At 29.1% G+C, this 23820-nt stretch overlaps 2 protein-coding genes and 1 pseudogene across 2 annotated transcripts in view; 2 read left to right on the forward strand and 1 right to left on the reverse strand.

The window, feature by feature from the left end:
- Nucleotides 1–23654, reverse strand: part of LOC111623404 (RNA-binding protein NOB1-like) — a 50164-nt gene extending 26510 nt beyond the window's left edge. Inside the window, exons 1-2 of the mRNA XM_023365966.1 lie at nucleotides 23506–23654; nucleotides 6591–6723 (exon numbers count right to left, since the gene is read on the reverse strand). Coding sequence (XP_023221734.1) covers nucleotides 6591–6723; nucleotides 23506–23565 — 193 coding nt within the window. The 5' untranslated portion in view covers nucleotides 23566–23654. The remainder of the gene's footprint in view (nucleotides 1–6590; nucleotides 6724–23505) is intronic.
- LOC111623401 lies at nucleotides 20133–22387 on the forward strand (annotated as a pseudogene).
- Nucleotides 23655–23657: 3 nt separating the features above from the next.
- Nucleotides 23658–23820, forward strand: part of LOC111623402 (E3 ubiquitin-protein ligase Su(dx)-like) — a 34495-nt gene continuing 34332 nt past the window's right edge. Inside the window, exon 1 of the mRNA XM_023365965.1 lies at nucleotides 23658–23820. The gene's annotated coding sequence lies outside the window, so the exon portion shown is untranslated.

Raw genomic sequence — 23820 nt, forward strand, 5'->3', positions numbered from 1 at the left:
GGCTACTCAAATATTTTACGTTTTTGATACTAAATTAACATCTGAAGTATAATTTTTTATTGTTTTTATATTTTTCAATATATTTATTTTGTTTGTACAAAATAAAAAAATAATTTTTAACGATACAATAGTCTTTGTTAGGCTTAACATCGACGAAAATTCAACGCAAAGCGACACGCAACATATAAAAATTTTAACATCGGATACGTTAAACTATTTTTCCGTACATAAATCGGTTAACCGAAATATCAGTTATACGAACAACCCCAGTCCCCAATTGATTCGGAAAATCGACGCTCTACTATATATAATACACATAAGCAAATTTAATATGCTAATAATAATTATCTGCCAAGTTTTTTAATTGCAGATAATAATGTATGTTTCTTACATTAGTAAAATTGAATTGTAAATTGTATTTAACAAATTCTATGATATAATTTTTAGATAGAAAATATATAAGAAATTTATATAATAATAGTAAGAAATACTGAAATTTAATTTGAAAAATTATATTTCAAAAGTCATATAATAAAATTTAAATTAATTTACCAAGTTTAATAATATCTGAAGATGGTTTTCTAAATTTAAATTGATATGGTAAACATTGTAAGCGTTGCTTTGTTGCTTTATCCTTAATTTCATGGACCAGTTCTTCAACTGTATAAATATTTTTGCCTATTTCCTAAAAAAAGCAAAAAGAAAACAAAATTATAAGTATCTTTTAAAATAGAATACATTATAAAATTGAAAGTTATATAATAACAACATGAATTGTGCAATATTTTAAAAAATTTAGTTATCAAATAATAAACATCTTATTAAGTAAACTCATTAATTTGGCACCTACAAGACTAGAATGATGCCAGATAAGGATTATACTGTATTTATTGGTAAATTGGTTTATCAGTAATCAGTTAAAAATGCATTGGCAAATATACCAGTGATTTGATATATTTTACTGGTAAATTTAGTAAAAATAGGTAGACATGTAATAATTTTTTGAAGCAAAAAATATCAATTTGTATATACTACTTTCATGTATATTTATATTTTTATATATTAACATTAGAAAGAATGAAAGCTTATTTCAGTTTTTAATTAAACAATATTTATACTCTCACTGCCATAAAAATTGATGTTCTTCATGCACAAAAAAAAATTGTTCACAACACTATGTACTACTCCACATGCATAAGTTTTCTAGATAAATTGACAATTTTATCAAATTCATTGAAAGAACGAACTTCTTTATAAAATTCAAGAACAGAATGCTCTCTATGATAAGCTTTCAAAGATTTCCTGCTTTGAAAATCGATGAGTTCTAGCTGGTATTAAGCTGCTGCTTCCCCATAATTAAATGAAAATGGATCACTAAACAATTTTAATTCAGTTTTTATTTTCTGAAGTCAGAAAATCTCATTGTTAAATCCTTTAACAAAACTTCACATAATTTACTACATTTTTCAAAGTTCACAGGAAATTCTTCTTTTCTTTTTAATAAACTCTGAAAATGCGCAATTTCATGCGACAAATAAGGCAAGCCATATTATTACATGTTTCAATTACGAAATATTTTTCTGGCCAAAAGATAATGAATTTTCTCTTTTCTTCTGTTATCTTTTTTTTCTTAGTATTAGATGCCATGATCAAATGCTGGGTTATTAAAAATATAAATTTAAAATTGATGAAATAATTATGAATATAATTATTACATTACAAAAAAAATATATAGATAGACCAATGTATTATATATCTATAATTAGTAAAAATGACAAAGTGGTAGGGTCTAATTTATTCTTTCCACTTTATGCCTAGCCTCAAGTCACTAAAAATAGGTGACTCTTGAAAAGAGGGATTATTTTTCATCCACCTGATAAAAGATACCCATTCTTTATCACTAAGAACATCACTTCATTACAAAAATCTTTGAAACTGAAATAATCAAAATGACAGACCACACCAGCAACATTTTTGATTGGACAGTTACAAATATGTCACCCATTACGTCATCAAAGTGAAACAAGAATAATTTTTATGATTTCGTTTATTTTACCAAAATAAACGAAAATGTATCTAAAAAACTGAGGGTGCAGTGGGCCACATAAAAATATAAAGTGGGCCACAGGTTGGACATCCCTGTTCCAGATGTGGGGTGGTATGCCGCTCCAAAACATAGGCAGGATTGATAAGCACGCACACAGTCATCATCAGTATCTGGATTTGTTGCTGTAGACCAGGAGTGGCCAACCTTTTGCATACCATGCGCCAATTTTTTGATAGACGAGTTCAGATGCGCAGTGGCGTACCATGAGTGTTAGCAGCCCGATGCGGAGAAAAATTTCGNTAATTTATTTATTTATTCTTCCATTATTTTTTCTCTTGTAAAATTTTTGATTTAAATAATTTTTATGTTCTATTTATGGAACATTTACATTCCATTTTTTCGACCTGAAGATGGCCTATTAACTAGGCTGAAAACGTTTGTTTTTTCAAATTATATTTATTTCTCGGCAAAAAAGGTGTTTTGTTTCTTATTTTTTAGCTAAATTTCAGATTTTAATAAAATTTTCTAACTACATAACAACACTTTAAAATAAAATTATGTTAAAATATTTCATGCCTGTTTTACATACTTATATTGATATTGTAGTTTTCTGATGAGTAATTATTATATAAAAATATTACAATTAGTAATAAAAGTAATTTTTCTTAATTAGGGTCAGCTACAGAAAATGAAAGAAAAAAAGTGCCTTTTAGAACTACTAAACACATGTCACACAATAGGAATTCCTAAACACCTACATATAATTACAAAAAAATAATACAAATATAAATAACCTTACTGGAGTAATCACACAAGGTTAAAAAGTACATAAAATTAGCAAGCTATATCTGTTATTTATTTATAGCATTTATGTCCTTGCAATGAAAATTGATCTTTACATTTTAAAAAATTTAATAGATATAACACTTTATCAAAGAAATATTTATGTTCAAAAACATTTTTGGCACATTTAATGAAGCATTTTCAGATTACATGTTAAAGAAATTCATAAAAAAAAAAATAATAATAAAAAAATCAAACTGATTCTTTACACAATTCTTTTATCATTTATTAGTGAAGATTTTCTCTTCATTTTATTTTTCCAGCTGTTATATAACAGAGGGGAAAGTATGATAACTGATCAAAGAACAAAACATGACCCACAAGATTTTTATATTTTTGGACTCAGGAGACCTTGAAACATTGAGAAATGCAAAAAGAGTTTTTCTGAACATATGGATATTAATGTGTGTGAGAGAGCATGATTTTTTATCCACTTTGGAAAGCTTAATAATGCCTGTCTCTTTTGTCAAAAACTTATGAAATTTTTCAGGGAGATTTGTATTGGGAAAAATTGCACCATTAGTTTCTGAGGTATTAAGAGGGTGGGGCCATATCTCAAAAAGCTTCCAAGTTATGTTTTTTACTCATACATATTTTTTATTTACCAAATAAAAACTTATTTCTACCATCAAAATTAAGCCTTTTGACTTTTTATTATTAGTAATACAAAAGTTATTTTTTTAATAAAATCTCATAACAGATAGACTTTTTTAGACTTTGCTACTATGTTTCTTAAACAAATATTTTTTGCTGGGAAAGATATAAGTTGGACAACTTGTTGCTGGAATTTTTAAAAATGAATTAACAAATTAACTAATGATGCTGTATATTTATCATTTGCAATGCAATATTTTGAATTTTTCTAAAACTATACCATACTATTCATACTTGAAACCACATATTATAACATTAAAGTATCAAAAACATAATACTGAGAAAAGAAACCATCATCAGTGGGAGTGGAAAAACCACAAAACATCACTAGTTGGTCCTGGATTTGCACATGATCAAAGGGCTGACCACACGGAGTTCTCTTGCTTTCTTCACATATTTAATACTTAAGTAGACTGTTTCCCCATAGAAAGTCCTTTTGTGAAGCACTCTTCTTGATACAGCACCTTCATGTTACATTGCCTTATCTCATCAACCATTTGAAAAATACTAGTATGATAACGAGGCCAATTGCTTTTTAAACTGTTGAAATTGCATCTTCAAAGTTTATGTTATGCAAATGTTGCAATATGTAATTTTTGGCAAGCAAGCATTATGGAATAGTTGCAACAAAATCAGATAATTACCACCATGAAGAATATAATATCAACATAACAATGCTAGTTACTTTCCTGGCTGTTACATATAACAGAGGAAAAGTATGGCAATCAATCAAAAAAGATCTCCAAGATTTTTACATTTTTGGACTCCTTGAAATACCTTGAACACCTTGAAATACTGAGAAATAAAAAAATAAAAAAATTTGGGATTTTTCTGTATGTATGGATGTTAGTGTGTTTGTGTGTGTGGAGAGGCACGATTTTGTTCACCTTCTTTCAAGTTTAACTCCTGTGCTTTTTGTCAAAAATTTCTGAAATTCTGCAGGGAGGATTCTTTATTACATTGATGCTATTAAATTTTGGTGATTAAAGGTTGGAGAGTGGAGATAAAGAGCGTCGTATGTATATCCTTAAGATCAGACTTACTGGCGATTTTACTTATTATTAACATTTACAATATTTTTATAAAACCCATCCCTACCTTCAGAATTAAGCTATTTGGCATTTTATAATAGTTAAAAATGTAAAAAGTTTTGAAATAAAATATGATAACAGATGGTGCCACCAAATGTTGCCAGGAAAGTTAAGCAACTCATTGCTGGACTATTTTTTAAAATTCTTCTTCAATAATTTGATTCAAAACATAGCAGCTTGTTTTTTATCTTATTAATAAATTTATGTTTTCCTCTCATATAATCAGGGGTCACTCTGTAAATTAAAAAAAAAATTGACAACTATTTCGCCACTTCAAATTATTTATTGCCACCAATTTTACAAGCTGATTTATTAATGTAAGTGCTACCAGCACTTGCATTAATAAATCAGATCAGAGTCTAGAAAGCAAGAGTAACATTTTAACCTGTTACTTAGAAATAGGAATCATTTTTTAATTTATAATTTAATAATAGGATTAATTTTTTAATGAATAATTCCAAATAATATATTTGTTCACAATGCTTAAACAGTATTTTACAAGTTCTGCCATGTCAACATTTTTATGCTTTAATCTACTGTAAAAAGATCAAAGTGAAAAAAATGTCACCCCAAAAAATTCCCCAAATTTTCTTTCAGCTGATAAAAAATTCCCAATCTGGAAACACTGTATGAAAACTACCTCTGGTTCCCAACATCACTTCCTGCTTTCCTGTCTGAATTTGCCACATGACATTGCTAGGTATGTGGTGCACGGGGCTCCCATATCACAGGAGCTCGACATTCTGTCGTTTCTCATAAAGTGTACTATCATCAATATTATATTTTTATCATCACTTTAATAAAAATATTGCCAAGTAGCAATCTTGTCACTATGTAGCATGACCTTGTATAATGTAAATATTTTGCTAAAAAATATAAAATAAAATGTTTCTTAATAACTTAAATTTTTTCTCTATTTCAAATTTATAATTACATAATCGAGAATTTATTGTACTATTTCATCTAACTAGTTATTTATATAACTGAAAAAAATTTTTCAACAAATACCCTTTCTTTTGGAATCAATTTTATCTCTAAATATCTAGTGCATAGGAATTTTTAAAAATTTCAAGGTCAATAATATCAAAATCAGACACCACCCACGTTTTAGATGTTATATAAAATTTAGCACAATATATATTAAACTATGATTTTGGTTACCAGAATAAAGCAGTTTAATATATATTTATAGACAATACAAAAAGACTAATTGAAATAAATAGTTAAACAACTACAAATACTATGAATATAATTCAATATATTAAAATGATATATATAGGAAATACAAATAAAAAGTACAGTAGAGCGTCGATTTTCCGAAAGTCAATCATCCGAAAGAATTCCAGTTGGCAAATTTAAATTTTCGCCAGTGCTGTGGCACTTCAATCTTTGGCTATGTCTTGGGCTACTCAAATATTTTACGTTTTTGATACTAAATTAACATCTGAAGTATAATTTTTTATTGTTTTTATATTTTTCAATATATTTATTTTGTTTGTACAAAATAAAAAAATAATTTTTAACGATACAATAGTCTTTGTTAGGCTTAACATTGACGAAAATTCAACGCAAAGCGACACGCAACATATAAAAATTTTAACATCGGATACGTTAAACTATTTTTCCGTACATAAATCGGTTAACCGAAATATCAGTTATACGAACAACCCCAGTCCCCAATTGATTCGGAAAATCGACGCTCTACTATATATAATACACATAAGCAAATTTAATATGCTAATAATAATTATCTGCCAAGTTTTTTAATTGCAGATAATAATGTATGTTTCTTACATTAGTAAAATTGAATTGTAAATTGTATTTAACAAATTCTATGATATAATTTTTAGATAGAAAATATATAAGAAATTTATATAATAATAGTAAGAAATACTGAAATTTAATTTGAAAAATTATATTTCAAAAGTCATATAATAAAATTTAAATTAATTTACCAAGTTTAATAATATCTGAAGATGGTTTTCTAAATTTAAATTGATATGGTAAACATTGTAAGCGTTGCTTTGTTGCTTTATCCTTAATTTCATGGACCAGTTCTTCAACTGTATAAATATTTTTGCCTATTTCCTAAAAAAAGCAAAAAGAAAACAAAATTATAAGTATCTTTTAAAATAGAATACATTATAAAATTGAAAGTTATATAATAACAACATGAATTGTGCAATATTTTAAAAAATTTAGTTATCAAATAATAAACATCTTATTAAGTAAACTCATTAATTTGGCACCTACAAGACTAGAATGATGCCAGATAAGGATTATACTGTATTTATTGGTAAATTGGTTTATCAGTAATCAGTTAAAAATGCATTGGCAAATATACCAGTGATTTGATATATTTTACTGGTAAATTTAGTAAAAATAGGTAGACATGTAATAATTTTTTGAAGCAAAAAATATCAATTTGTATATACTACTTTCATGTATATTTATATTTTTATATATTAACATTAGAAAGAATGAAAGCTTATTTCAGTTTTTAATTAAACAATATTTATACTCTCACTGCCATAAAAATTGATGTTCTTCATGCACAAAAAAAAATTGTTCACAACACTATGTACTACTCCACATGCATAAGTTTTCTAGATAAATTGACAATTTTATCAAATTCATTGAAAGAACGAACTTCTTTATAAAATTCAAGAACAGAATGCTCTCTATGATAAGCTTTCAAAGATTTCCTGCTTTGAAAATCGATGAGTTCTAGCTGGTATTAAGCTGCTGCTTCCCCATAATTAAATGAAAATGGATCACTAAACAATTTTAATTCAGTTTTTATTTTCTGAAGTCAGAAAATCTCATTGTTAAATCCTTTAACAAAACTTCACATAATTTACTACATTTTTCAAAGTTCACAGGAAATTCTTCTTTTCTTTTTAATAAACTCTGAAAATGCACAATTTCATGCGACAAATAAGGCAAGCCATATTATTACATGTTTCAATTATGAAATATTTTTCTGGCCAAAAGATAATGAATTTTCTCTTTTCTTCTGTTATCTTTTTTTTCTTAGTATTAGATGCCATGATCAAATGCTGGGTTATTAAAAATATAAATTTAAAATTGATGAAATAATTATGAATATAATTATTACATTACAAAAAAAATATATAGATAGACCAATGTATTATATATCTATAATTAGTAAAAATGACAAAGTGGTAGGGTCTAATTTATTCTTTCCACTTTATGCCTAGCCTCAAGTCACTAAAAATAGGTGACTCTTGAAAAGAGGGATTATTTTTCATCCACCTGATAAAAGATACCCATTCTTTATCACTAAGAACATCACTTCATTACAAAAATCTTTGAAACTGAAATAATCAAAATGACAGACCACACCAGCAACATTTTTGATTGGACAGTTACAAATATGTCACCCATTACGTCATCAAAGTGAAACAAGAATAATTTTTATGATTTCGTTTATTTTACCAAAATAAACGAAAATGTATCTAAAAAACTGAGGGTGCAGTGGGCCACATAAAAATATAAAGTGGGCCACAGGTTGGACATCCCTGTTCCAGATGTGGGGTGGTATGCCGCTCCAAAACATAGGCAGGATTGATAAGCACGCACACAGTCATCATCAGTATCTGGATTTGTTGCTGTAGACCAGGAGTGGCCAACCTTTTGCATACCATGCGCCAATTTTTTGATAGACGAGTTCAGATGCGCAGTGGCGTACCATGAGTGTTAGCAGCCCGATGCGGAGAAAAATTTCGGCCACCCCTTAACTAGGTATTTCAATTTATAAGATGAAAATTCAGATTTGCCACAGAACAAGCAATGATAAATGCGGTTGTAGTGTAGCTACCCGTATAAAATAGTTCTATATGACATCAGTGGTGTACATGAACACGAATGCATCGTGTAATGTACAAGCAAAGAAAAACAAAAAGGTCAACAGTTCGATTGCACCGAATTGCATACGCAATGCAGCCAAATCTGGCAATGTTGCTCGGAACAGACTGAAGCGCCACTTGTAATCGTCCAATGCATGTTTGGCGCATGCGCCACATTTTGGCCACCCCTGCTGTAGACAATCTGGTTCCATTCAATTGTGGTTCAATCCAATTGGGAGCTACACTTCTCAAACAGAGGCAATGGTGGGTGGCTGTCAAAGGCAGCACACATAATGGTCATTGCAATACTGAATGTTTCTCACCCAGACACCTCGAAATGATATGAACAAACACAGGAACCTGTAATGATGACATCAAATGACAGACAAAGACATAGTAGGTTGTGTGCATGCTTATTGGAGAATCAGGTGGTCCTCTCAGTTAGTGGTCGGCCAATGGCATCATGAGCCTGGGTGCCATTGTGCAAGCTCTCTCATCTACTGTCCCAACACCACCTCACAGTGTTGTCAGAATGGCTGAGATGACTATCTAGTTTCTCTCAATCCAATGATCCTTCCCCTCTCAAACTCAGTTGTTCATATGGTCTTCAATTGCAATGTAAAGCATCTCTAGCAACACAGCATTTCTCTGCAACAGGTAAACTACAGACAGTATGCCTTTATGCACTTTTTTATAGGCCAAGGAGGTTGCACTTCAATGTTCTCTGCTGGCATTATGAATGAGCCATTGCACTATAACTCTAATTATTTCCATATCTTCTTGAGACTTATCTGCATGCCAAGTTTTGCAGCAATATGACAATTGAAGATGATACAGTGCATGACTGCATTATGTTAAGACTGATTGAAAAACCTGCAAAAAATGTTAACAAACACATTATTGAACAGACTAAATATTCACAATAATTCATGTGCATATATTGTAATATATTTTCCAGACATGCATATGTATGAGTCATAAAAGCTATATATGCTCTGTATTAAAAACTTGTTTTTAGAGATACTGTTCTTGCATTGGCTGTGAGAAAGAAAATATAGACAAATTCAGTAAACTCGTATGACAGAATACAAATGTCTCCTTGGGTCAGGTCTGACACTCACTACCAGTGACTTTTCAACTCACAGGAACTTCAAACCACTGAGCAGCTGTGTTTGTAGGACTTTATAGAGTAAGGAATGAAGGTGGAAAACTAAGAGAGGCAGGGTGCTCTGGAAGTGAGACACTCAACTATGGAATCAACAAAAATAATAACCCGATTTATTTACTGGATTATATAGAATTATAACTAACAACAAGATAATAAAAATACACCTGCTATAAGTAATAGATATGTATATATATATGTATATCTATCCATGGTGCAGTTTTCTTTATATTCCTTTTTAATCAATTTTTCAAAAATATTTCCTCAAAAAACTGATGAAAACTTCATGGGTTATTTCTACAAAAATAACCACCGTTTTTTTGCCTGGACCGTATTTAATCAGAGACAATAGCTTATCTTCATTAGCTTTTCTTACTTAAGTAAGAAAATAAAGAATACGATGATAAGCTATTGTCTCTGATTAAATGTGGTCCAGGCAAAAAAATGGTGGTTATTTCTGTAGAATTAACCCATGAAGTTTTCATCAGTTTTTTGAGGAAATATTTTTGAAAAATTGATTAAAAAAAAATACACCTGGCTTTGGTCTTTCCTGACTGATCTATTTCTGTTTAACTGTGAGAAAAAGAATTCTAACATAACTTTGTGAATCAAATAAATATCTTAGATACACTGTAGGTATGTCAGATGCAATATCACGTAATATCCTCGATTTGTTGACACAACAGTTCTTAACACAATACTGTCTGTGTTGGCCATGGCTTAGGAGACTGGACTGGTCTAGGACTAGGTTTGCCAAATTAGATGAGGTCGGTGCAACAAGACAGTTGAAGTGGGAGTTGGTGAGTCTCCTCAATGGTAGAACCACATGACTTTGTTTTGTTGATGTTTTCTTAGTCCTTTTGTACTTTTTCATGCTCTCGAGTCAAGATGTTAACCAAGAAGACAGTATTAAATTGAAACTCTTTTGTCATCCAATCCCATATTTTACTCTCTATTTCCCTGGATGAATCATTATTCCAGGAAGAGGAGTCATTTAGAAAGGAAGTGTTATCACGGAGCAAATTTGGTTACTTCATCGTTAATTTTTCCCAGTTTTGTGCTTTTATTTGACAAATTTATCAAATTAATATTTTAATTTAACAAACTACAGCCTGAAATCTCACACTTGGTTATCAGTAGCAGTACTTTCAATGATATAATTAGAAAAGAATTACTGAATGATTGGAGAGTGTTTTCAAAATGTCAAAAAAGCAACACAAGAGATCTCACTATCGTGACTGAAAAGAATATCATACAGCATTATTTATATAACATTCAAATTGTTTTTAATTATCTGGGATAATTCTTCATCCAAAAGTAAATTCATACTTTTTTATAATGAAATTGATAACATGTGGGAGCAGCAATATAGTTGCACTGACAGAAAATTTAGTCAAACACAATTAGTTTAGTGTTGTCACTGAAAGCAACTGGATTTTTATTAATGATGTGCACCAAAATCAGTTTTTTACTAAATGATCATCCATACAAGCATTGATGCACTTAGTTCATTTACTGAACTTGTCTTATGTCAGTCACATTACTGAACATAAAACATGTTAATTCTAATGAAGCCATGTTCATTCTGAACATTACTATTGAATTACACAGTATAGGAGTTCAAAGTCCTGGATATTCTTGAGACAGCTTGTTAAAACCTATAAACATTAGATGATGCTTTCAAGCCCAAGCTTGAAAAGTGTTTGCAAGAATTTGTTTCATGATTGCAACATAAGCATATATTAGCCTTAGGAAAGCACCTTATACAAACAAGGTGCTGTAACAAAATAAATCATTTTTCTTGATTATATGACTCTCAAATTCCATAATTAACCTCCTGATATATGTCAACGTGCATGGCTGCACCCCACCTTAACCTCAACTTCCATCCAGGATCTTTAGTGAACTATTTGTGGAACACTAGCATGCCAAACTATTTGACAATTCTGAATTATTGGCCATGTTTTTACAAGATGGCAGATTACTGGGTCCAAATTAACGAACTTCTATTGCACTACTGTAATCTATAAAAGTTAAATGATATTTGGTATATGTTGTATAATAATCTATCCAAGAATTACCTTAAAAGAAAAATCTCATTATGTGCATAATAATAATGGCAGACACCAAGTCATATATAAATTAAAGATAAATATCTATAATCTCTGTTATGAAATTCATTAAATTTTAGAATAAATTTTAAAACTAGATTAAAAATAAGTATATTTATTACAGGAATTTGTACTCAAATTATTTTTGTTATTTAATTTCTTAAATATTAAATTACTTCTTATTTATATATTGTATTACATTTACTAAAAACATTACAATTTGTTTATTAATACAGTATTTATTAAAAAACAAATAATTGAAAATTAATCAATGAATAAACGTTAATTAAATTACTAAAAATCAGATGACTGAACAAGAGTCATAATTTAATTAATTATAATTAATTTTTAATTTCAGTAGCTGGAAATCATTCTAAAAACAAGTCAAAAGCAAATTGGTTTAGCTTTTATGATTAAATTATTCAGCAAAATACAAATTACTTAAAATGTAACCTTATGCACACTAATTTACTTATGATTATACTCTGATATTTTCATTTTTTGGACACTTAATCTCTGGTAATTTAAAACACCACTATCTGACTTGGGTCATTTAGATCTTTTTTTACCTATGAATAAATACAATTATCTATTTCATACTAGCAGTCAATTTGATATAAACATAAGTGTTTTCAAATACTTTTAGTAATCATCTTCAAGTTTCAACTACACAGAAATTCAATTCTACAAATTTAAACTGATATATTCATGATACAATCAAAAAATATGCTATTACTACCTATCAACAGTTAAAATAAATTGAATAAAAATAACATTAAAACATGAAAAACTAGCTAATGAAAGACAATTGTGGGTTCCCAGACAAGGTTCAAACTCGAGTAAACCATGACATTCTTGCGCGACACAAAATGTAAACAATGAGACTTGGAACTGTTTGAGTATGTGTCAAATTATCTGTCAAGTTCTTAGTGGAAGACAAACTCTAACACGAGCACTCATAAATAGGTAGATCATTGACTCGCGAGTCTATAAAATGTTGACCGAAATAAACTTTTTCAAACAAAAAGAAAAGGGAAATTTTTGATAGATGAAAGATGAAAATGATCGTTGAATTCTTAGATATCAAAAAAATGGTAAACAACGGCCTGAATTATGAGTGCAGGTGTTATTGTTTTATAAACAGTCACCGAGCAGAGTCAACAAAGAGGTATCAGATGGACACCTCGAATTGGACCTTTCCCGCGACCCGAAAAGGTTTTGTCTTGCACCTGGAGACAAAGGAGAGACCATTCGGGAAGTGAGGAATGGGACAAGGGACCAATCCGAAATGCGAATAGTGGGGGAAAAACTATAAAAATCAGAACTTCAAGGTCAAAGGAGTGTCTCCTCTGGATTAAGCCTACAGTTGTGCTTTATCTATTGTGCATTGCTTTATCCATTGTGCTTTATCTATTGTGCTATTGCTTTATCAGCGCTGATCACCTAGGACACCGCAGCTTAACACCGAACATCTGCATCGTCCAGCAATCCTTCTCGTCCGCCCGGGCTACGATCAATCACCCGAACTGTCGCCATTTCATAGGAACACCGAGATTTTGGAATTGTCCAATATTGATGTAGGCAAGAATTTGAACAAATAAACGAGTTTTCTCTTGTAAAACACTTGTTCTACATTTGCCTCCTTCGCCACTGTCCTCATACGCGGTTTCCCTTAGGCTCATTCTGACACAGGATAAACTGTACTCCCCTTAAAGTCGGCAAACTTACACTGGCATCAGAGGTCAGATTTTAAGCCCAATCTACACCAGTGCTAACCTTACACTAGTTTCAGAAGCTCGGGATAATTCGTATCCCACAGTCGCAGGAAAGGTCCGATTTGAAGTGTCCATCTGATACCTCTTTGTCGATTCTGCTTGGTGACTGTTTATAAAACAATAACACCTGCACTCATAATTCAGGCTGTTGTTTACCATTTTTTTGATGTTTAAGAATTTAATGATCATTTTCATCTATCAAAAATTTCCCTTTTTTTGTTCAAAAAGGTTTATCTTGGCCAACATTTTATAGACTCGTGAGTCAATGATTTACCTATTTATGAGCGCTCGTGTTAGAGTTTGTCTTCCACTAAGAACTTAACAGATAATTTGACACATACTCGAACAGTTCCGAGTCTCGTTGTTTACATCTTGTGTCGCACAAGAACGTCACGGTTTACTCGAGTTTGAAGTTAGTCTGGGAACCCACACAATCAAAATGATATAACTTCAATAAAAGTACCAGTTCATTCAAGTATTTTTTTTTTTTTTTTATAAAACTTAATGTACTGTACTATATGTTGAATTAATCTGATAACCTTGTTTTGGTCCCTTGAAACTTCAACATCTTATGCCACTGGTGGTTATAGAGCTATAGAATGCACAACTACTTTTCATAAATTTGTCATGTTGTAATATAATGAAGTTTTTTGCATTTCATTTTAAAATATGAAAGAGAAATATTAAACAATGTAATGAAGAGTAATACATTAATAATTTGACATAAAATAATTAATATTTATTCAATTGTAACATATTAACTTATTCCAAAAGTTTGGAATGGTTTTTATAAATATTCAATAATTCTCAAATGTTACCTCATGGGTTTATTGCTCCATATTACTATGTACTAAATGCACATTTCAGGTAGCCAATCATTTAAATTTACTACAAAAGAATATTTTCATTTTAAAGGTCAAAAATGTTCCTTTTTGGTAAATTTAAATGATTGGCTACCTGAAATAAGAATTTAATACAGATAGTCAATAATTGCATCAATTGCCAAAATATTATTAAAATTAGCTTTAATATTTTGTTGAATGTTCTCTGGCTTCAATAACTGCTTATAATCAATGAGGTAATGATCAACAAGTTTGGCACATTCACCTGAGGAGATTTCACTTCACACTCTTTGTATTAATGCAATTAATCCATTTGCATTGCTTGCTTTAATACAAAGAGTGTGAAGTGAAATCTCCTCTGGTTTTTCCTTCTCTAATTGTGTCTTCATTTTCCAAATGTTCTTTACTGGAGATAAATTGGGTGAATTTGGAGTCCACTCTAGTAGTAGTATTTTCTTCTTCAAACAGTTTAGCACATGCTTAGCCTTAGCCTTATTTTCAAGTGCATTATCCTGTTGATAAATAAATTTATCATCAAGATGTAACTCTTCAATACTTGGAATTAAAATTGTTTGTGTTCTTAATAAATACGTTTGCTGGAAATGTAAGGATGGTGTTAAGATTTTTCATTGAATTTTGAATTTGTTGTTTAGCTGAACATGAGGATGATCACTAGAAGTGTTTAAAAACATTTCTTCTTACATTAGATTGACTGCTGGTATGAAAACAATAGTTTGATTTGTCTTTATTTACATATAAACTTATAAAAAACACTGGACACTGTCCATTTACAATGTTTTCAAAATAAAAATGATTCTTAATTAAATTTTAATACATTTATATTGTTTTTGCAGTAAAATGTTAAGACAAGTTCCAATAGACAAAGTTTTTTTTGTTGCAGTGCACATGCAGTTCAAAGTCAAATGGGAATCGAATACAAGTTTTCAGCTATTACCATATGAAAAACATGATTGTTATGGAAAGTTTACAAATGTAACTGACAACAGACAGAACATATTCATTTATTAAGAATAGGTAAAAAGTTAAAAAATACATGATCTGATCAAAGTATTTTATCCTTGAAAATTATCACAGCAAGTACAGTATACTTATATGACAATATATAGTTTATATAAATTTATTCAGGGCATAACAAGACAATAGTATTCAAAATCAAACTTGGCAAGATTTTTATTTTGCATAATTTTGTCCATTTCTTTTGAGATAATTCTATATTAACCCCCCTCAAGCAAATATTTACTGTGTGAAACAAGCATTTTTCCATGCTTCTATGTATTCTCAGTGCCTGTCCACATCTACACCAGAAGAATGTGTACCACAAACAAGTGAATGTGAATAATTTGTTTGGGATACAACCATAATGTTACATTATTCTTAGCAGTTTTTGATAATAAATCTTTATTATTAATAAAGTTCATTAGTAGACTGATTGAAATATGACAGAATTAATGTTTAAGATTACTGTTATTTAGAAAAAAAAATCCTAAATTTACATTGTTGAAAATTAGAAGAAAATCTTCATTTTTGTTACTTAGGGTCTTATAAACTATTTTCTGCTTTATTTGAAATAAATGATTATCTTTCAACTTCAGAAAGTTTATTTATCACAGTAAATGAAATAATACACTTTTTAAATTTCATTTTAATTAAAAAAACTTATCAAAATTTGGGGTACAAAACTTTCCCATGGATGAAGTTGTGTAGACCAGATTTCCCCAGTGTAGCTGAGGGTTAGTATCCTGTTGACAATAATGGTACTACTTTTATAAAATTTCTTAATAAACAGCTATAATCAGCATAAATTAGAGAATAAAACACAATTAATTTTAAATATACCAAATGAACTTCCAGATTAGTTATCAGGCTAAAACAAGACTAATTTAATAATTAGAAATAAAATAATTAATTTTACAATTAATATAATCACAAGATAATTTAGTTTTTTATAAGAACATAACACTCCTTATGTTCTCATAAAAAACCTAGAAATTCCTTATGTTCACATAACCTAGAAATTCCTATGCATGTTTGATTATCCAAGCAATTTAATTAACTAAACTTTCCAGTTACTTCAGGTAACTGATGCTCTACTGTATTAATATGACAAGTTCTTTTAATCATTACTAAAAATGACGTATTTGTATTAAACACATTCTAAAGACAAATATAACATTGAATATAAAACGTTCAATCAACATATTGATTATATAAAAACAAATTAGAAAAATTAAAAATTCAACAATTAATTAACACTGTTAAAAGCACAAATGTTCTCAGTAGTCGTTTTCAAATGTATGGATAAATAACAAAGTGTTCTTTTTTTTATATTAAAAATCTGAAAATGACTGCCTTTTCAATAAAATACAGAATTTTTATATAATTATTAATCATATCAGTATAATTTTCAATTTTTATTTAAAATTGAATTTAAAATATTCATGTTTAAAGAGTTTTGTTTTATCATATTAATATATTTAATAATGTTCTAGGAACTTATTTGTTATAAAAAAATGAAAAAAATAAAAGATAAAAATCATATTACAATATACAAAACTTATTATTATAATCTAAATGTTTTCAGAAATTTTCACTCATAAAAGTAGTTTTGATCTTTTAAGAAAAAGAGTGAATTTTAAAGTTTAAAAAATATATTGAATATCACATATTTTTATCAATTAAAACGTTTACAANATATAGTATAATATTTTAATGCTGCACTTATTAATTAAACCTATATATATATAGGTTTAATTAATAAGTGCAGCATTAAAATATTATACTATATAACTGACATCTAATTTAAATCATAGGAACCAACGTATAATCACTGAATGTTTCTTTGAAATCTGTATACTTTTAGAGAAATCCAAAAATTGTAAATAATATTCATATTCTATTGTCTGCTCTCTTGAATAAATTATGAATGATTTTGATTATTTTTTGAATGTTTTAAACTATTATTGATTGTCTACAGAATCTGTTATTAAGATCTTCACAATCGTCTGGCTGAAATAGATCAAAAGAAAGGATTTCTAGATATTGACTAGTTTTATGATAGAAAAGAACCAGTAGAAGCACACTACCAAAACAAAATTGATATATGTACTGTACAGACATAATATTTATTTTTAATTACTAAATCTTAAAAAATCATTCAAATTCTTATAAAAAAACTCAGAATTTTGATAAGTTAAACAATAAAAATAAAATGAAAATAATGCAATACAAATAAAATGAAGTAATTTGCATCTCTTTTCAATAAGTTTTTTGCAACTTTAACAAAATTTATTTAAAGACCAGAAGTTTTCCAACTATAGATTAAAAATAATGATTATATTGATTATAATATTACTATAATTTAGATCAGTACTTTTTCTTATTAAGATATATTTCCACAGATACTAATGTAAGAGGAGAATGCAAAGTAGAGTTTCCGGGAAATCCAGGATCCGGACTGTTTTTTAATCTGGGAAATTCTTCTCATCCCAGGAAATCCCACAAATTTCTTTAAAAAATTCACTTTTTTCTTATTTTGTGTTAAAGGCGAGGAAATTTTGCAAATAGAAAGTATAATTAACCCATAAACTGTCAGAATACATTTGTATTTATTAATTTTAAGCTTAATTAGTTTTTTAAATTTTTGCTTATTATGGTATGTCACAGATCGTCAATAATCAATATGTAGCTTATTTGTGACAAAACTGAAAATTCTTTACTTATCAGAACCTGTAATATCTGGAATAATTGTACTTATGCTGTCTTAATTTTTAACCATGCGCAGTAGCTTCAATAACTGCATTATGCCAGGTTGTATTAAATTGGGCAAGGATATAAACGAGTATGAAGTATGCAAGTATGAAGTTTTTCTTCATAAATCTGATTATTAAAGCCAAACTAACTGCTGAATTATTGGGCTGTAAGCTCAATGCCACTATGAAAGCAGGCGAGATAGATAAAGAATACTAGATGGCAAAAGAAATACTGTAATGCATTTTGAAAACAAACTAGAAATCTTTGAGGCTACGGGTGAAAAAACATAACACCCGTCTTCTCTTAAATGCATTAAAGACAATTCCATCCACATCAATTGAATTGAAAAGCGCATTCTTGGTAGCAGGACTTTTCTTTAGTAAAATAAGAATCAAATTGAGTGATTGGAGTATTGACCATCTTTGCTTTTTAAAATCTTATTATAAAAATTTACAATAATATTTTGTATTATGTTTTATTTAATAAATGAAAATTACCTTCTAACTTAGAAGTTTGATCTAAGTTCATTTTTTTTTCTTTAAATTTTAACTCAATTCAAAGGCATTTTTGTTGTAAGCAGTTTCCAACAAACTTTATTAAACTTTTTTTATTTGTGAAAATGTCTACGAAACTCAAAAGTAATTTTTTTATACATATTTTACACAGCATTATTATTATTTTGGAGATTGCAGGTTGTATTAAATTAGTTAAAAATGAAAAATAATTATATCATTCGATTTTAAGATTTATTTTATATATAAAAATAATTAATTATACCCCCAGGAAACAGTTCACTTTTTTCCCAGAATCCTGGGACAAGCAAAAGACTGGGAAATGAGAAACTCTAATGCAAATCTATGTTATATGAAACAAAGGACTAGTACAAAACATAGATTATGTTCAAAAGTTAGCAAAAGTATACTAATCTTTTTCATAATTAAGAGAAAAATGTTTATTAAAGCAATCAATAATTAATACATCTACAACGCTGTAAATAATCGGGCTATATTTTGGATAAATAAGTATAAATTAGAAATGAATTTGGCACTAGAGTGAGGTGTTAGGTGCCATCTCTTATTAAAATTAATAATTATTATTTAATTAAATAATTTAGAATAAACTGGAAGAAAAGAATCGGCCCGAAGCAGGACTCGAACCCGCAACTCCCGCTTACTGTGCAGCTGCGTTACCTTTTATGGCTGTTGTAGACATATTAACTTAACGTATCAGGTTTCAATGGTCTTAACGTCTTAACTTAACGTATCAGGTTTCAATACCATCATCATCTGAGCTTTCCTGTTGACCTTCATATGAAGTATCAGCAATATATTGATTTTTATATATTTTTTTAAAGCAAATGCAAGGAAAATAAAATCTGATATTTTCATTTGCTTGAGTTTACCTAAGAGATCTTTAAAAACTTAATCTTTTTATGCAATAACTATTAATTTAATCTATAAAAACAAAACATGGTGACAGTTGTTTGGGTTTATTTAGAGCACTATTACCAACAGTGAGACCTGGTTTATAAGAAAGCTAGTATAGGAAGTTAAAACCAAAGAAGAAAAATATTTTTTTTTCTTTGTCCTTTGTACAGGGATTTTTTGTCCTTTGTACAGGAATATATCCAAATCACAAACAGTGTTAAGAGCAAAACTGTGTTGTATGAGGGATATCTCTGTTTCTGACTGTCGTAAGTTACAACAGTCAGAAACAGTAAAATTCATTATCGTGTAATTTTACCTTAACTTACATATTGACTTCCATTCTTATATCATCACTTTTATTTTTATATGAAATGATCAATTAATAGAGTCCGAGTGCAAGTTACTCGCGCGCCGCCCTGGTGGAAAATATTTACATAACATATAGGAGTTCTCTAAAGAATGCATATGCGTTGTATCTAAGACATTACGATACCTAAACAATACCCAGTACAGTAAATCGCTTATTGTTAATTTTTATTTGAGTTATAATATTAAACATGGGTAAATCAAATGTAAATTGTTCTGTGTTTGGTTGTTCTAATACACTAGCAAACACTCAACATGTAACGCCGAAAGTTTCATTTTATTGTTTTCCAGCACGTCCACATCTTAAACAGAGGCGCCAAATTTGGATAAATTTTGCTAAAAGACAAAAGTAAGAAATACAAAATTTATTGTTTATTTTTAAAAAATTTACATAAATAATTTTCTAACAATATCCTTGTAAATTTAGTAAAAACGGATCACAGTGGCTACCCTCTAAATCAGCACGGATATGTAGTATGCATTTTATAGATGGGGAAAAAAGTGAAGATCCAAGATGCCCAAATTATAATCCAACAATCTATCCTGAAAAAAGAAGCAATGAAGAAAATTGTCGACATGAACAGTCAATGAAGAGATATAAACGCCTAATGAACAGAAGGAACATTTTATTTGAAGAAGCAGGAAGACACTTTGATGTAGCAATTGAAGACAATTTTTTAGACCCTAAAGAAAAACAAAAACGTGACTTTGGAACTCAAACAGAGGTTACAAACGAACAGTTTGGAGATGTAAGAATTTTTATTTGCATGACTAGTAACAATGTTTCTGAAACTCAAGTTTCCCATGTTAAAATGATTTCAAAAGAATGTGGAGAAAATAATAGGTCATGTCATTTTAGTGGTGTAGCAAATTTTCATGGTGATCAATCTTTAAAAGATCTAACATCAGTAGGATTCGATGTTTTTAATTTACTTTTAGACATGCTTCCAAACAGTCCTGTTAGAGTTTATGAATTGTCTTGGGAAAATAAGTTACTAATTTTTCTAATGAAGTTAAAGTTGGGTTTGTGCTATTCAGCATTAGGTGCATTGTTTGGAATTCATAGAACCACCATTAAAACATATTTTTTACAAATTTTAGAAATTATTTTTATTGCAACACAAGATTGGATTATTTGGCCAACAAAATTATCTATTAAGGCTACATTACCTCAATCATTTAAAGAAAATTATCCTGAAACAAGAGTAATCATTGACTGTACAGAAATTAAAACTGAGAAGCCATCATCAGTTCAACATCAAATTCAGTTTTATTCCTACTATAAATCTGCTTACACTATAAAATATTTAATTGGAATTGCTCCATCAGGACTTATAACTTTTCTTTCTAGTGGGTATGGAGGAAGAAGTACAGATTCGTTTATAACAAATGATTGTGGTATTCTGCAAAAACTGGAGAAGGGAGATATTGTTATAGCTGATAGAGGGTTTCCTCAAATTAAATTGGCTGTCGAAAATAAAAATTCTATTTTAATTATGCCTCCTTTTTCAAAACCAAATCAAACGTAGTTTAGTGGCAATGAAATGGACGAAACATACAAAATTGCTTGTGTAAGAATTCACGTTGAGAGAGCCATTGGTAGAATTAAAATTTTTGAAATATTGAACTGTAGATTACCCATTTCACTTCTTCCATATGTAGATAAAATAATGTTTGTTTGTGTAGTATTAGTAAATCTGCAGCCACCAATTATAAACGAATGAAATTTTTTTATTGTGAAAACACTATAAAACTTAATACTATTTACACTTAATACTTAAATACTATTTACAATTGCAGGTAAATAATAATTAAAGTAGAACATTTCCATCTTCTCTAATAGTGAATAAATGAATGTCTCATTTTTGTCTACTTTAAGTATTACATTTTGTACATCACTATAGATAAATAAGAAAACTGAATATTTGTTACGTATAAAGCTAATTGAATTTGTGTATAATACCTGCTATTTTCTTTTAAATAAAGTTTAGAATTTTTAAACTCTAAATATTCTACAAATATCTCATTTGTCTTGAAATCAACAATTTTTTTATCTTTACACGTGTAAGGGCATTTAATTTCAATTTTGTATTTCTTACTTTTGTCTTTTAGCAAAATTTATCCAAATTTGGCGCCTCTGTTTAAGGTGTGGACGTGCCGGAAAAGAATAAAATGAAACTTTCGGCGTTACATGTTGAGTGTTTGCTAGTGTATTAGAACATCCAAACACAGAACAATTTACATTTGATTTACCCATGTTTAATATTATAATTAAAAAAAAATTAACAATAAGCGATTTACTGTACTGGGTATCGTTTAGGTATCGTAATGTCTCAGATACAACTCATATGCATTCTTTAGAGAACTCCTATATGTTATGTAAATATTTGCCACCAGGGCGGCGCGCGAGTAACTTGCACTCGGACTCTATACAGTTTACCAGTCATGTTATTTCTTCCCAGAAATACAGAAGATAGCCTACTAAAAAGATGTGAATATCCTTGTTTCAAAAGTCTGAATATTCTCTCTGATGGTACATAAAAATAAATACAGTGCCACCTTAAAGGTCGTGTGACTTCCAAAATCTAATTGCTAATCACATCCCCTCAAAATGAGAAATATACAATACATATGATCTGCACTGTTTGTTCATAAATCTTTCTAATATGTATTTGTATCTTATATGTGTATTCATTACGATTCTGTGAGAAATCTTTCGATTGTCCATGAATTTGAAAATTGGCCAATGGAAAGTTTAACCAAATCTCAAGAAATATTAGTGTAGAGAGCCTGTTGCAATGTGTCCCAGGTGATAACTTACCATAAGAATTAAGGATAGATCCTGATAATTCTTTCTTAGAATAGTGCTCCTTTATGCAGACTGTTCTACTATCTGATGCTCTGTTAATGGTGGTCCAATAATGTAAAACATAGGGGAGAAAATCCGAAGAGGGAGAATACTCTCTTAAGCAAACTGCTTCCTTATTCAAAGCCCTCTTAAGTGGACTCAACTACCTTACAATATTCAAAATATGTAGATTTTATATAACTTGACATAATTTTTAAAATATTAATTACTGTATTCTTTTTTACAGCTGTGAATTATTCTGTTATTTTATGTTGGTGGTTGTTAATTTCTTTACGGAAATTTATTGAAATACGATTACAGTAATTTATTATGATAATTATAAAGATAATCCAAAGTAAAATATAAGAAATTCATAAATTATTTTAAAAAAGGTTAAAAATAAAATAACATGAACAATTGAATCACTAGTGATCGATAACTTAGGCTTACTCGTTAAATTTCTGTAGACCTAATGTATTTTTTATTGAAAAACCTAAATTATTATTATTATAACTGAGAATTTGATAGAAAGATGTTCGCTACACCATCTACATTTTTATGTCTATTAAACCTAAAAATATCAGAGAAAAAGGGCTGAACGGTTCAGTAAAGCACAAAATATTTTAACCTAAAAAATTATGGTAGAAAATTTATCGTTTTCTCTTTTAAAAACAATGGAAATAAAACAAAACTTACATGTACAGGCGCATTTTTAATTAAAGCTCCCGAATCTACAACTAGATATTCGACTTTCATTTTTCCACGTGGTATCGTTATCCTCGCAAACCGATTACCACCACCGCCATATTAATCACGTGAAAACAAAAACCACGTGATCTCGGGGGTGTCACGTGATCAACGATGTCGTCGATTTGAGGATTGGAACGGGAAGTTGAAACGGGTCAAGAGAGAATATTAACGAGTGTTTTTTTCATATTAAAAAAGAAGTCTAATCTCAATGTCTTTTATACTTAAGATATAAGATAGATACAGCATAATAATGCGATAATG

The sequence above is a fragment of the Centruroides sculpturatus genome, unplaced genomic scaffold, assembly GCF_000671375.1.
Source record: "Centruroides sculpturatus isolate CEXI.00-Female unplaced genomic scaffold, Cexi_2.0 scaffold314, whole genome shotgun sequence".
NCBI classification, from domain to species: Eukaryota; Metazoa; Arthropoda; class Arachnida; order Scorpiones; family Buthidae; genus Centruroides; species Centruroides sculpturatus.